The sequence below is a fragment of the Triticum aestivum genome, chromosome 3A, assembly GCF_018294505.1.
Source record: "Triticum aestivum cultivar Chinese Spring chromosome 3A, IWGSC CS RefSeq v2.1, whole genome shotgun sequence".
In the NCBI taxonomy this organism is placed as follows: domain Eukaryota; kingdom Viridiplantae; phylum Streptophyta; class Magnoliopsida; order Poales; family Poaceae; genus Triticum; species Triticum aestivum.
The window spans coordinates 131,450,653-131,464,578 of record NC_057800.1 but is presented as its reverse complement, the minus strand read 5'-3'; the positions used below and the strand labels follow the sequence as shown (position 1 = coordinate 131,464,578).

Below are 13,926 nucleotides of genomic sequence, written 5' to 3'. Positions count from 1 at the left end.
TAAAAAATGGCTGTTTTTTTAAATAATACATTTTTTATTAAATTTCAAAAATATTATGCCATAATAATATTTTTCTAAAATATTACCTACTCGGCCTACTGTTGACTGACTGGATCCTGTCAGCCTACTGCTGGCCGATTGGCCCCCAGTCGGCCCACTATCGGCTGATTGGATCCAGTCAGCCCACTGCTGGCCGATTGGTCCTAGTCAGTCCTCTGCTGACCGATTGGCACCCAGTCTGCTTCCTCTAGTCCGACAGGTGCATGCACCCATTTATCTGTTGAATAGGTATTTGAAAAATGTTGAATAAGTATTTTAAAAAATATTGATCATGTATATAAAAATGTTAATCAAGCATTTGCAAAAAATGTTGAACAAGTATTTGAAAAAAATATTGAAGAAGTATTTGAAAAAACTATTAATCATGTATATAAAAATGTTGAACAAGTATTTGTAAAAATGTCGATCATGTATATAAAAATCTTGAATAAGTATTTGAAATTTTTTGAACAAGTATTTAAATATTTTTGAACAAGTATTTTAAAAAATTGAACGGGTATTTGAAAAAATGTTTAACATCTGGAAGCTGGTGGGGTGGTTAGCTGGGTTGGGGATCGATGCCTGGTCTCCATGGCAATCACCTGCGCAGCTAACCACCCCATCACCTTCCAATTACTGGTTAGAAAAGGGATCGCGGCCAACTAGAGGTGACTGAGCCGGTCTTCTCCATTATTTCTTTCTTTTTTCTTTTCTTTCTATATTATTTTTTCCAAATACTTGTTCAATTTTTTAAATACTTGTTCAATTTTTTTCAAATACTTGTTCAACATTTTTATATACATTAGCAACATTTTTACAAATACTTGTTCAACATTTTTATATGCATGATTAATATTTTTTTAAATACTTGTTCAACATTTTTGCCAAATACTTGTTCAACATTTTTTACAAATGCTTGATTAACATTTTTATATACATGATCAACATTTTTTAAAATATTTCTTCAACATTTTTTCAAATACTTGTTCAACATTTTTCAAATACTTGTTCAATATTTTTGCCAAATACTTGATTAACATTTTTATATGCATGATCAACAATTTTTAAAATAATTTTTTCAACATTTTTCAAATACCTATTCAACAGATAAATGGGTGCATGCACCTGTCGTCCTAGAGGAAGTAGACTGGCCAGCAGTGGGCCGACTGGGGCCAATCGGCCAGCAGTAGGCTGACTGGATCCAATCGGCCGGCTGTGGGCCGACTGGGGGCCAATCGGCCAACAGTAGGCCGACTGGATCCAATCATTAGTAGGCCGACTGGGTAATATTTAAAAAATAATAATTACGGCGCAATATTTCTGAAATTTAATAAAAAATTGTATTATTTAAAAAAATTAGCCAAAAGTAATAACCGTTTTACTTTTTCATAATATTTTTTTGCAAAACATGTCCAAATTTAAGTTTTTTAATTTTCCTAACTAGTAGGTGTAGTAATATAACTACATCTTGAAGGATTTTATTTTTTTGAAGTTTTTATCATTTTTTTTTCAAAATTGAAATGACGATACAGGGGGGGTTGACTTTGAGACACGAACCCCTTTAGTCCTGGTTTGAGACATGAACCGGGACTAAAGGGCGTCCCGGTTCGTGTCTCAAACCGGTGCCTTTTAGTCTCGGTTCGTGTCAGTCTCGGTTTGAAATACGAACCAAGACTAAAGGGCATCGCACCCTTTAATCCCGGTTCGTGTCTCAAATTGGGACTAAAGATCTCATTTAAACCGGGACTAATGCCTTTAGCTGCTTAAATCAGAACTAATGCTCACATTAGTCCCAGTTCATAATGCAACCGGGACTAATGTGTATATTGAGCTGTGATCAAAACCCTATTTTCTACTAGTGTACACTGTAGACTACCAACGACATAGCTCTTGCCACAACAAACACATAAGCCTATGATGATGCATGCCAAACAATCGACCAACCCACATTAGCGACAAGAGTTCCATAAGCCCATGTCGTGCAGATGCCCGTTGGGATGGGGATCACTAGTTATAATAAAAAATTTGAGCGGAAAATCACTACTCCCTCCATTTCTAAATATAAGTCTTTTTAAAGATTTCCATATAGACTGCATACATATGCACATAGACATACTTTAAAGTGTAGATTCACTTATTTTACCGCGTATATAGTCCATATCATAGAAGTTCTAAAAATACTTAGCCTGTGTTTTGTAGCAAAGTATTATATAAACCAAAGTATCAAAAATTACAGTAATTTTATCTGTAGGTGTGAGATACCATAGTTTTATCAAAACAGAGTATTTTGCAGTATTCACAATACATAGAACCTGTTTGGCTTTTGCCGCATAACACTGTAAATTTTGCTGTTTAGCCGTTGTGTTTAAGCACTCAGCAGCTCTGTTTTTAAAAAAGAGGTTTGGGTTTTTTTTTATGCAGAGAAAAAACTGCAGTTTGCCCAATACTACAATATTAAAAACACAATTGTTAGGGGCAATCAAACAGCTCATTGTAAATAAAACTGTGGCAATTGCAAAAATTATAGTATTTTCAAAATACTTAGAAAATACTTTGCTATCAAATATGGCCTTATATTTGGGAGCGGAGGAAGTGGTTATAATAAAGGGTTGGCTATCGCTATAAGCCTGGATGTGTTGAGCGGGCTTTCGGCCCGGCTCATGGCCCGCTATGGATCGGACTGAACGGTCCAGGCCTTGTAAATAAATCGGCCGGTCCGGGTTGTCGAATTAGGCCCGACCAATGTTGCATTAACAGTAATTTAGTAGTGCTAAAAAAGGTATTTTAGTAGTGTCTTGTCTAAAAAAGTAATTTAGTAGTGTGGATTCTAATGCTTTCTACGGATCTGGTCAAGCTTTAAACAGTTTGATTCAGAGACAGCACTGCATGATCTTGTATTCATGAAAGAAGCGAGTGTGTTGCATCATACTCCTGGCTTGCACACGGCACCGGATCAACGTTCAAACGTTCGAGCAAAGCAAGAGATACACACGCATGCAGGCACGCGTCGCATCAGCCGCGGCAACGGTTGATCTTGCTGCAGCCGCGCGTGTAAGAGTTGGCCACCGCGGAAGGCCGGACGCTGGCGTCGGAGGTGTTGGCGCCGTTCCCGCGCAGGAGAGCACCGTAGCTGATAACGCCGTCGGTCGACGCTGGCCGCGCCCCGTCGGCCTCCTGGGCCGCCAGCACGAGGCTCGCCAGCACCAGGACCACCAGCGCGAGCCGCATGCTCATCACCTTCCCCATGCCTGCTCCTCCCTCCTGTGTTCTTCCAAGCAAAGAACAGAGAACAAAGAAACTTGATACGAGGAGGTGACCTACGACGTTGGCAGATGCAGAGCAAAGGGTCCCTTTCAACTGGGCACGCCGCCTAAAACACGAGCGGACCAGAGAAAACTCAGAGGCCTGTGCCATGTTTAGGTCTTGTTTTTCCAGCGAGCCTGCATCTTTTCCAAACACACGAGCTATCTTGTACTCCCTCCGTCTCATAATATAGGAGTGTTTTTGACACTACATTAATTAAAAAACGCTCTTATATTATCAGACCGAGGGAGTAGCTTTTTAATAATTCTGATAGGAGGTTATGCATATCGCAATTAATTTTCTTTATCTCTTCTGTTTTCTTTTCTCCTTGTACCGCATGCATGTATGCATCTCCAAGGATATGCCTCTGCGTATGTATTTAACACCAAGCCGTCGCCTCTAACGATGTAAGACGTTGCACCCATTTTCCCAAAATCTCCTTCATGTCGTGAACAAACAGAACCAATAAATTAACAATTAACCAATCTGCACAAGGCATGTAGTGTGTTCTGTTCTTTGACCTCCTTTCCTTTCTCTACAGTAGTGACCCACCCATGTGCAGGCGGCAATGGCATGTACGCAAAAACAAGCCTGTGTACTACTACTAGTGCTGCTACTCGAGGTTCCGGTTGCCGACGATGGGCGGGTCGGCGAAGGGCCCGTAGAGCCAGCCCCTGGCGATGTGGCCGTAGGACGCCTCCGTGAGGTGGATGCCGTCCCAGCTCCAGTGGTTGGAGGGGTCGTCGCACGCGTACGCGCCGGGCTCTCCGCACTTGGACGTCAGGTTGAAGTTGTACACCCCCACGCCCGCCGCCCCGCAGCACGCCCTCGGCTTCTGCCTTAGCATCCCTGCAACCAACCAAGGACCAAAAAAATTCACGTCCATCAAAATTATCATCATTGCAGCATCTGTCGCTTGTAGATAAGAATAGATAAATGTCCAGAATGCATTGTCTGATTCCAAGCCGGATTGCCCGGATCGCAACGTGCGTCATACTTCTGGGTCACTCTCCTCTTGTCTTGCCTGCTCTTTCGTGGGAGAGGCTACCAAAATGGACCAGACAAGAGCTAAAAAAATGGACCGGACAAAGGGCATTGCGGAGTAGTACGTCTTCGACCAAGTCACGCTGTTTTCACTTGATTTATTAAAATGGGTCATCACAAGCTCAACGTTGGAAAAAATGAGTGTCGTGAGGAATCAGTGCACAGCGGCACACCAGCTGCCTGCCCAATTTCTTCTTCCATGATAAAGAAAATAATCGGCTTGTTGGACCGGATCTACTCGTAATTAATTATATCGAGCGGTCGTTTTCTCCTTGTAAGAAATTAAGCTGATGTGCACACATATCTGTGATACTATCATGTACTAGAACCAAGACCAAGTTGCGCGAATAATGCTTGCATGATTGTGCCTGATTGTTGTATGATTACTTGATTAGGGGGGCGAAAATGATAGGGGGAGAGCCTTCCAGATGTACAGTGCAGACAAGCTGAATGTGTCAAGTGGATGGCCCCAAATACGGTACAGACAAGCTAAACATGCATGCACACAGCTATATGTGTTGTTTTGCTCTTGTACTTCTGATGATCGTAGTTTGCACTTCCTAGTTTTTCTTTAGCTATAGTTAAACTTCTGCGAAGTGTACACAACTGTAAACTATCATTGGGGCCGGCCGATTCTATGCATTTGATTCGTTTTGCTTTTCGAATGATGACACTTAGGTCCAACAGAGCGCGCCCAACATTCTAATTGCTTCAGTTAAATCCCAAATTGCTAGCTGCCCATGTTATACAACTACCAGTTGATCATGAACAGGTCAATGCTCTACGGATCACATGGACCAGCAATCAAGGTGCCACTAATTAAGACTTCGAAATACAATAACAAAACTAGGTTAATTAAAAAAATGAAACGACCATTTTTTTTTATACAAGTGGTTTCGGCTTAGCCGTCTCCACCATGTGTAACAAAATAAATTAGAAAGAGATACTCATGCCATGACAGTTCCTGTACTAGCAGCAGTGCCAATTTATTTCACAGCCCTGCCACAAACTAAACAATGTGATCGATCAGACTAGCTAACTCACCTGATTTTGTTTCAAAACTTACGCAAATAAACCGAGCACATAAATGGCACTTGAATTTTTCAGGACAAAAGAATGTGGCAGTATGGGGTGGGGTTCCATCGATCGATTGGCTGGCTATGTCATCGGTCGTTTAGTTAGGTGTCGCATCAACATCGTCATGCTACACGTACGTAGGCGTCTACGAAATTAGTACTACCGGGTAGAATCGAGTACCCCTCCACGTTTCTTAATCGGTTGCAATGTTGACGACGCCATCGCCATGCCAGCCATGTACGTAGCTGGACAGCGAAGCTTCTTTTTGTGGGAAATTCATCCTCACCTCCCGTTCGCGAGAAGGGTTCGTGGTCTTTGTGCGTTTGATCACGAAACCTCTCAGAAATGGTAGGAACGTTCGGCCCAACCACCGGTTTGGATTGCCCGCCCGGAAATGCATGCGCGCTCCCGTCACCCCGTTGATTCTTTTGGTTTCTTCTCCCGCCCCTTCCCCAGCTCCCTCCCATGCTTGTGTTCATCAGGGTTCACGCCACCTCGTAACAAATAATTATTCGCGTAGCGTTGCCGATTTGAATTTTTACAAAATTCGAGCTCTGGAATAGAAGTGAAAGTTCTTTATGTCCGATTTAAACCTTTTTTCATTCAAAAAAGGTGACGGGTAACAGGTGGTGGGCCCGGTGTGTCAGCGCCCGTACACGTTGTTGCCGTAACGGACCGAACTAACCGCCAAGACGCAAACTGCCGTGACAAAACCATGGCGGGAGAGAGAGGGGGGGGGGGGGGGGGGGGGGGGAACGGTTGACTCACCCCATTTCTCGGCGTGGAGGACGAACTGGATGGTGGGCGTGTAGTAGTCGGCGTACATGATGCGCACGTCGGCGTGCTTCTTCCGGAGCTCCACGATCTTGCGCTGCAGCGCCACGTTGTGCACCCACGACAGCGTGTTGAGGTCCTTGATGCACCCGCTCTTGCCGCCGTACATCTCCGGCTGCTTCCGGAAGATGGACAGGTACACCGGGAAGCAGCCGATCGGCAGCACCCCGGGCACCACCAGCTCCACCGCCCCCTCCGCGATCAGCTTCTGCACCATCGATCGTCGAGCGCGCGCGCCAGCCGGCGGTGAGATTTTTATAATTGAACGGCAGGCCGGCGGCCGGGGACTCACGTGGACGCGCGGTTAATTACCTCGATTCCCTCGCCGATGGAGTTGACGACGTCCCCCACGAACTCGTGCACCTCCTCCAGCGGCCGGAACGCGAAGAGCGGCGAGTTGTAGTCGTTGCCGCCGAACTCGCCCACGATGAACAGCGACCGCCGGAACAGGCCCCTGCACTCTGATCAACCCAAGCCGGCGGGCGCGCCCAATGCATGCGCATCAGCTTACACGTTGAGGTAACCAGTAATTGAGATGCATGTATGTATCGATGAGCGACGACCAACCTTCGGGGGAGCTGCAGATTTTGGGCTTCATCTCCTGCAGCCACTTGATCTGGGTGTGCAGGGAGCCGGAGTTCCACACCGTCTTGCCCAGCCCCTTGGCCACGAAGTAGCTGGTGTCCAGCGCCGTGGCGCCGGTGATGGCGAAGTTGGCGCCGTGGTGGAACGTGGCGTTGCGCGCCTTGGACGGCGGCAGCAGCGGCAGCCCCAGCTCCTGCGCTGCTCATGCGCACAACAGACAACCGAGACAACACACTTCAGAAAATGACGGCTGCTAATGCTAGCTGAGCTGAGACTAACCAACCATGACGAGAGAAACCGACGATGATCGTCCAGTTTAAATTTAATCAATCAATTACCGATGAAGTCGACGACGAGGCGGCCGTCGGAGCAGCGGCCGGTGGGGTAGCCGAAGTAGGTCATGCCGTAGGGCAGCTTCGCGGTGGCGAGGTACTCCGGGATGCCGTCCACGACGAGGTTGCCGGCGTCCACCAGGGAGTCCCCGAAGTTGAAGATGGCGGCGTACTTCTTGGCCGCCGCCTGCTGCCCCGCGAGCACGAGCAGGAGGAGGACGCAGGCCGATAACCGGCGCCTCATCGTCATGATCGCACGCGCGCCCGGCGAGGTTGGTGTCACGCACGTACGTACCGGCGGAGACCTGGCCGAGCTTAATGGCTTCGCTCGATCGGCGCGCCCGTTTAAATCCTTGCGCGGAGATGGTCTCCGGTACGGTGGTGGTGGTTAAAGTAATGGAAGGATCTTTTGATCAAAGTGCGACGGTATTGGCTCGTTTAATTGTTTGATCAAGTCTCGGGCTCCGGCGAGAGGGTGGGGCCGAATGATTTAGTCGTGAGCGCGATGGAATACTCCAGCCAGCCAGCCAGCCAGCCAGCAAGGTCAATAGTCTGCAAGACGTTCTTAACGGGTTCGGGCCCCGCTTGTGATTTGCGGGTGATTAAGCGGCGGTTTTACTGAAACGCAGCTGACTGGTTTAAAGTGGCATCATCTTTCTTGGACGCTGGATCGTTCTGAGATTCGTGCTATGGTTTTGATTATTTTTTTAGTTGAAACCGTAGGGGTTCATACCCATGGGAGAATATCAGGAGATACCATCACTTAGATGCTCCCATGATACCCCATGGCTCGATACTCCTGCTTTAATGCACAACCAACAAAATTTTGAAAAAAGAGATCAAATATTGTAGTTTCAAGGAATACCAAGAACTAAGGAGTACAGTTCGCGGTAGGTTGTAAATCAGTGGGGGGCCTAGGAACTATGGACCCGGAGTGCCAAACATCGATACATTGGTTTTGGAGAAATTACACAAAAGTACTATGTTTATCGAGGAATTACACAAAAGAGTACATTTGGGCTTAAACATCATTGTACAATCCTACAAATAGTCTAAAAATAACAATAAGTTATTACAAAAATAATGTTAAGTGTGCCATATACACTATTTTTTTTACTTTTGTAGGGGGTGCCATGGGTGCCTCAATAGATCCGCCCCTGATGTAAATATTAGATCTAATAACGAACAAGCCAATTTATGAAACACACATTGTAGACACCATACAAGTTGTCTCACAAAACTTACAAAAACAGTTGATTAATGTCGCTGGACACTCCATTAGTGCCTTTATGTAGACCTGACGCAGGCTCAGTGTAGCAAATATCAGTGACAATGCAGCAAGAAGTCAGGGCAAAGTTCACTATATTCATGAATTGTATATTTATATGCAAAAGGAAGTGCTTAAAAAAGCACCGTTGACTCTTCATTTACAAATTATTGCAAATATCAATTAAGAGAGTGTTTGAATACTTGGAGTTATTGTGTAATTAGCCTAGGATTTACCTTTTTAACCATAGGTATTCTTTGTGGATCAGCATGGAATAATGAGCGCGTGGGGAGTCCATAATTTTTATTATCGCCATGTGTTGGTTCTCATGATGACATATAAATGGAGATAGATTGTCGCCACATCTCGGCGTGCACCGAGGAGAGGAGAGGAGTGTCATCGTCATGAGAACCTACACACGGGTGACAAATAAGGATTCTGGATTGTTGGAAAATAGAACCAATATTTCCATTCCCGGAAATGTAAGGAATACACACACTAGAATATGGTTATGTCTTAAAGTTACAAATGTTTTGTCTATTAATTTGCAAGTATTTTGATTGCTTGTATTTTACCTATATGAATTTTGTATTTTATATTACCTGCATTTTGATGGTTTTTGTTGCTTGTTATTGTCACCTATAACTTAATTGAGTGGTTTATTAGGCAATGACTCATTATAATTTTTATGGTCTTAGGATGAAAATGTCCAATTGGGTACTTGTAATTTCTAAAGTCCAAATTTGAACTTTTATAAGTATGGTTGTAGAAATGTGCGATTGAGTAGTTTGTACATTGTGAAGCTAAAAATGCATATAATTATTTTGGTGCTCTTTTGAGGAAGAGTTTAAGAATGGAAAATAGTATAATTTGCACATTTTGAATAGAAAATCGCACATAGCTGTTTTTTCATGAAAATGCGCGATTGAGTATTTGCACACAGTTTGATGCCCAAAATGGTATGCAACTATTATTTTTCGCTAGTTTGGATATCATACATGAAGCCAAAAATAGCACATATAGTTTTGAACATTTTAGGTTTGCAGATGGACAGTTAGGTACTTATAACCTTTTAAAGCTTAAAATTACACACCAAGTCCAATTGCATATTTTTTAGAAAAAAATATGTTTTTTTATCTTAGTTGATGTAAGGATTTTATTCAGAATCAAGGATTGCAACGTAGATGTACACACTCGCACCATCACACATACATGCACTCCCACATCGCATGTCGAAGACCAGAGCAGAGTTATGGAGGTCCAGCGTTGACGAAGTCATCACTAACGCCTCGCTATCGACCGATATGTAACAATAATTCGCATGAATGAGACATCAAAGCATCAAATTAGGAGTTTGATCCTTGATGAACTGAGGATACCACCAACCTCCTAACCAGCAAACCGTTGGTTGATCCTAATTGATATAAGGATTTATTAGTTTTGATATATGCATTTATTTATTTGCACACCAGTAAACTCAAAAGGAAACCATCCATTTTCCCCCGAAAAATGAGCAAAGGTGTTACAAGTGGTACCTACCATTAAGCGAACCTAGTTTACATGCAACTATGGATACCAATAAGGACCTTCAAAGGGCATCCACTACTCAACTTCCATATGTTCGTTCCGGCATAAAAACAGCCGCACAACGTTTCTTTCCCTCCCCCCCCCCCCCTTAATTCATTCCATATGTCCGGTCCCCTCCCCAAAAACCTAGCCCCTGTGTGTGTGGGTGTCTGTGTGTGTGTGTGTGTGTGTGGGGGGGGGGGGGGGGGTCATATGCCTCATGCTCGGACAATTGGGGGATGTCGTTGGCCACCATGTTTTTTGCGCACAATTGGTGGATGTCCGCGAACAGGAACTGAGCGCATCAACACTTCCTCCTTGCCAGTGTGTCGCAACATTGTTGTCTCTATCTCGAATCATGCCTCACCTCATCCGATGTCGTCGTTGTCCTTATTGTGTGGTGGTCGGCTCCGGCTCTAGACGAGGCTCACATGCACGTGTGTGTCGCCGTTCACTCTCGCCCGCCCTAATCAAGAAGAAGAAGAAGAAGAAGAAGAAGAAGAAGAATTTTTCAAAAAAACATGAAAAATGAAAAAAATGCCTAGCAAACCATTAGCATAAATGATTTTCAGATGGAATGTTGGTAAAATAATAACAATGGGGTGTACTATGTGGTATGTACACATGCATGTAGGAATCTACCTATCTGGCGGAATGGCGAGGTGAACGGGAGAGAAGCACATGCAAAGACTTGTCGTTGTTCCTCCCGTCAAGTTGACATTCCGAAGAAAAACCATACGCGTATAGTAGATGTCTTCAGTTTCCACAAGATAAAACTGCTGTTTTGCTATCGATGCGAGGAGAGGAGAAGCCAACGTGCTGCACCGTTGAGCGATTCGAATCACAGCCGCCGCCGCACGTGTTTGTGGTTCCATGCAGCATCGAGGAAAGGACCATGTGGCTGGGCAGTTGGGCACCGTGGAGTAGACCTTCTATCCATTGGAACCGGAAGATTCTTCTTCTCATCCCAAACGAAAAAGAAAAAAGGAAGATTCTTCTGTAAAAATGAGGCTGGAAGCGCATACCAGGGGCAGGGGCGCGGTGCATGTTATATAGCCAAAACAGGCGGCAGGATTTACAAAAAGGTTAGGTTAGGCTAGGTGTAGATTGATCTCCAAGTTATCTACAAGATCTCATCTCAACAACCTAGCCTAACCAACTACAACACGCACACATTATCTAGCTACGGTTTATATTATACCGTAGCGTACAAGGATGTTTAACACTCCCCTCAATCACAACTATCTAAGTTGAGATTGCGTCGAAAGACCTCCAGCTGCCACAGCGATAGTGGTTTAGTAAAGCCATCCGGTACTTGATCACCAGTAGGAACAAACCGAATGTTTAGCAGCTTGTTAGCAACTCTTTCACGAACAAAATGATAATCAATCTCAATGTGCTTTGTCCTGGCATGAAAGATAGGATTGGCTGAAAGATACGTGGCTCCAAGATTGTCACACCAAAGTGAGGCTGCAGGCGAATGACGAATACCCAGTTCTGTCAACATATTTTGCACCCAAATAATTTCAGCAGTTGCATTTGCTAAAGCTTTGTACTCAGCTTCTGTGCTTGACCTGGACACAGTGGCTTGTTTACGTGCACTCCAAGAAACCAGATTTCCACCAAAGAACACTGCAAAAGCCTCCAGTGGACCGCCGATCATCAGGACAACCTGCCCAATCTGCATCTGAAAAGGCACTAACCAGTGTAGAATCTGATTTGGCAAGTGTAAGACCATGACTCTTGGTTGCCTGAAGATACCGAAGGATGCGTTTCACTGCTGTCCAATGAGTACTAGTAGGTGCATGAAGAAATTGGCAAACTTTGTTGACTGAAAAACATATATCAGGCCGGGTTAAAGTCAAATACTGTAAAGCTCCAACCACACTTCTGTACCTAGTGGAGTCTTCAGCTCCAAGGGTCTCTCCATCATGAAGAGACAACTTCTCTGAGGTAGACAGAGGAGTTGGAGAAGGTTTGCAACCTTTCATGCCCACCCGCTCAAGGATATCTTGGACATATTTTTCTTGAGAGAGAACAATGCCACGAGCCACCTGCTTCACCTCGATCCCAAGAAAAAAATGAAGGCTGCCCAAATCCTTGAGTGCAAAGTCCATGCGCAGATCCTGAAGAAGGGCATCAACTGCTCTAGAGGAGGAGCTGGTGACAATAATATCATCGACATAAATCAGCATGAAGATGGTTACTCCATGTCGATGATAAAAGAACAATGAGGTATCTCCCTTAGAAGCAGAAAAACCAAGAGACTGTAGTTTGGAGTACAAACGGTAATACCAAGCTCTGGGTGCTTGTTTCAAACCATAAATTGCCTTATCAAGCTTGCAAACATGTCGTGGTAAAGCTGAATCCTCATACCCAGGAGGCTGCCTCATAAACACTTCTTATTCCAGAACACCATGCAAAAACGCGTTCTTCACATCTAGTTGTCGCATACACCAACTTCTAGATATTGCAACTGAAAGAATCAATCTAATAGTAGCAGCTTTTACCACAGGGCTGAAGGTATCTTCGTAGTCAATTCCATACCTTTGCTTGAAGCCTTTCGCCACAAGACGTGCCTTGTACCTGTCAATCGTGCCATCAGACTTGCGTTTTACCTTGTACACCCATTTGCAGTCAATCACATTTTGCCCTCTGACCGGAGGAACCAAGTGCCATGTCCTGTTGGCAATGAGGGCTGAAAACTCTTCATCCATGGCCTGCTTCCATTTTGGATGAGCAAGAGCATCGTGCAGACTCTTGGGTTCACCTGTGGCACAAAAAGAACCCCAACGAACACAGCCGTCTTTATATACCTTGGGCTTGGCAATCCCACTTTGTGACCGAGTGTGTGATCGGGCAGGAGGAGGTGGAGCTGGTCGATCATGCTGAAGTTGTAGACGATCTTGTGCAGACGAGACCGCGGAGCCATCCGCAGAGAATCCCGAATCTGCCTCCTGCAGCGACCCAGACGGATCCGGTGCGGCAGCCTGTGGCGAACCGCCACTTGGCAGTTCCGGAGCGGCTGCGGGCCTCGAGGAAGATTGCACCGCGCCAGGTTCCGAGCGCCTCGCTTCGTGGGGGCCAGGTGGGCCGCGCCCGGTCGCATCAGCCGTCCCACCAGGAGACCGCACGCCCACCGAGGCTGGGGATGGCGCGGGAGTGCGCCTGGCTGGCCCACCAGGAGACCGCGGGATAGGGCTCCCGCCTGACCGCCCGCCAGTTGGCGCGGATCCCGGCGAGGATTCGCCTGACGCTGCTGCGGACGCGGATCCCGCTGGCGGATTCGCCTGGCGTGGTGGCAGTGACCGATCCCGAGGCCGCTGGATCTTCTGTGGCTGCATGATCACCCTCAGTTTGCTGCATAAAATCATATGAATTTTCACCAAAATTTTCAGGGTATGACTGCCCTGTTTCCTGCACACTTTCAGCTGGGGTATTAGCATTAGACAAGGACATATTATCAACAGTAAAATCAGCTCCCCCTTGCGCGAAAGTGGGAGATGGCAAAAGGTGAGATGGTAGAAGAAGCAATTCTTTTCGGAGTTGAGCGCCGGCATTAGAATGAAGGCTTGCGAAAGGAAAGATTTGCTCATCAAAAATAACATCCCGAGACACATAGACACGATCAGAGGAGATATCAAGACACTTGTAGCCTTTATGATGGGTATTGTACCCTAGGAAGGCGCATTGTTTGGACCTGAACTCGAGCTTGTGCTTGTTAAAAGGACGCAAGTTTGGCCAAACGGCACACCCAAAGATGCGGAGAAAGGAGTAGTTGGGCTTGGTGCCAAAAAGTCGTTCTAGAGGCGTTTGGTTCTTGATAACTCTGCTAGGAATACGATTGATAAGATAGACTGCAGTGAGAAAAGCCTCGTC

General features: G+C 45.4%; 2 protein-coding genes across 2 annotated transcripts; both read right to left on the bottom strand.

Moving 5' to 3' along the window:
• Positions 1-2,953: 2,953 nt before the first annotated feature.
• Positions 2,954-3,404, bottom strand: LOC123058128 (protein RALF-like 9). Its single transcript, XM_044480950.1, has one exon. It carries the CDS (start codon positions 3,283-3,285, stop codon positions 3,052-3,054), a length of 234 nt encoding a protein of 77 aa, XP_044336885.1. The 5' UTR covers positions 3,286-3,404; the 3' UTR covers positions 2,954-3,051.
• A 384-nt stretch (positions 3,405-3,788) lies between these two features.
• LOC123060667 (GDSL esterase/lipase At5g45910) lies at positions 3,789-7,678 on the bottom strand. The gene is made up of 5 exons (XM_044483473.1): positions 7,221-7,678; positions 6,865-7,080; positions 6,610-6,758; positions 6,232-6,505; positions 3,789-4,191 (listed from the first exon to the last, which is right to left on the bottom strand). The coding sequence occupies exons 1-5, from the start codon at positions 7,462-7,464 to the stop codon at positions 3,956-3,958; spliced, it is 1,119 nt and encodes a 372-aa protein (XP_044339408.1). The 5' UTR covers positions 7,465-7,678; the 3' UTR covers positions 3,789-3,955.
• Between the last annotated feature and the right edge of the window lie 6,248 nt (positions 7,679-13,926).

Excerpts from the sequence above, each read along its gene's own strand:
- LOC123060667 (XM_044483473.1), bottom strand. The coding sequence starts at position 7,464 with ATGACGATGAGGCGCCGGTTATCGGCCTGCGTCCTCCTCCTGCTCGTG. Across the intron at positions 7,081-7,220 it reads CCTCGTCGTCGACTTCATCG|CGCAGGAGCTGGGGCTGCCG; the intron begins GTAATTGATTGA and ends GCGCATGAGCAG. Across the intron at positions 6,759-6,864 it reads AATCTGCAGCTCCCCCGAAG|AGTGCAGGGGCCTGTTCCGG; the intron begins GTTGGTCGTCGC and ends TGGGTTGATCAG.
- LOC123058128 (XM_044480950.1), bottom strand. The coding sequence starts at position 3,285 with ATGGGGAAGGTGATGAGCATGCGGCTCGCGCTGGTGGTCCTGGTGCTG.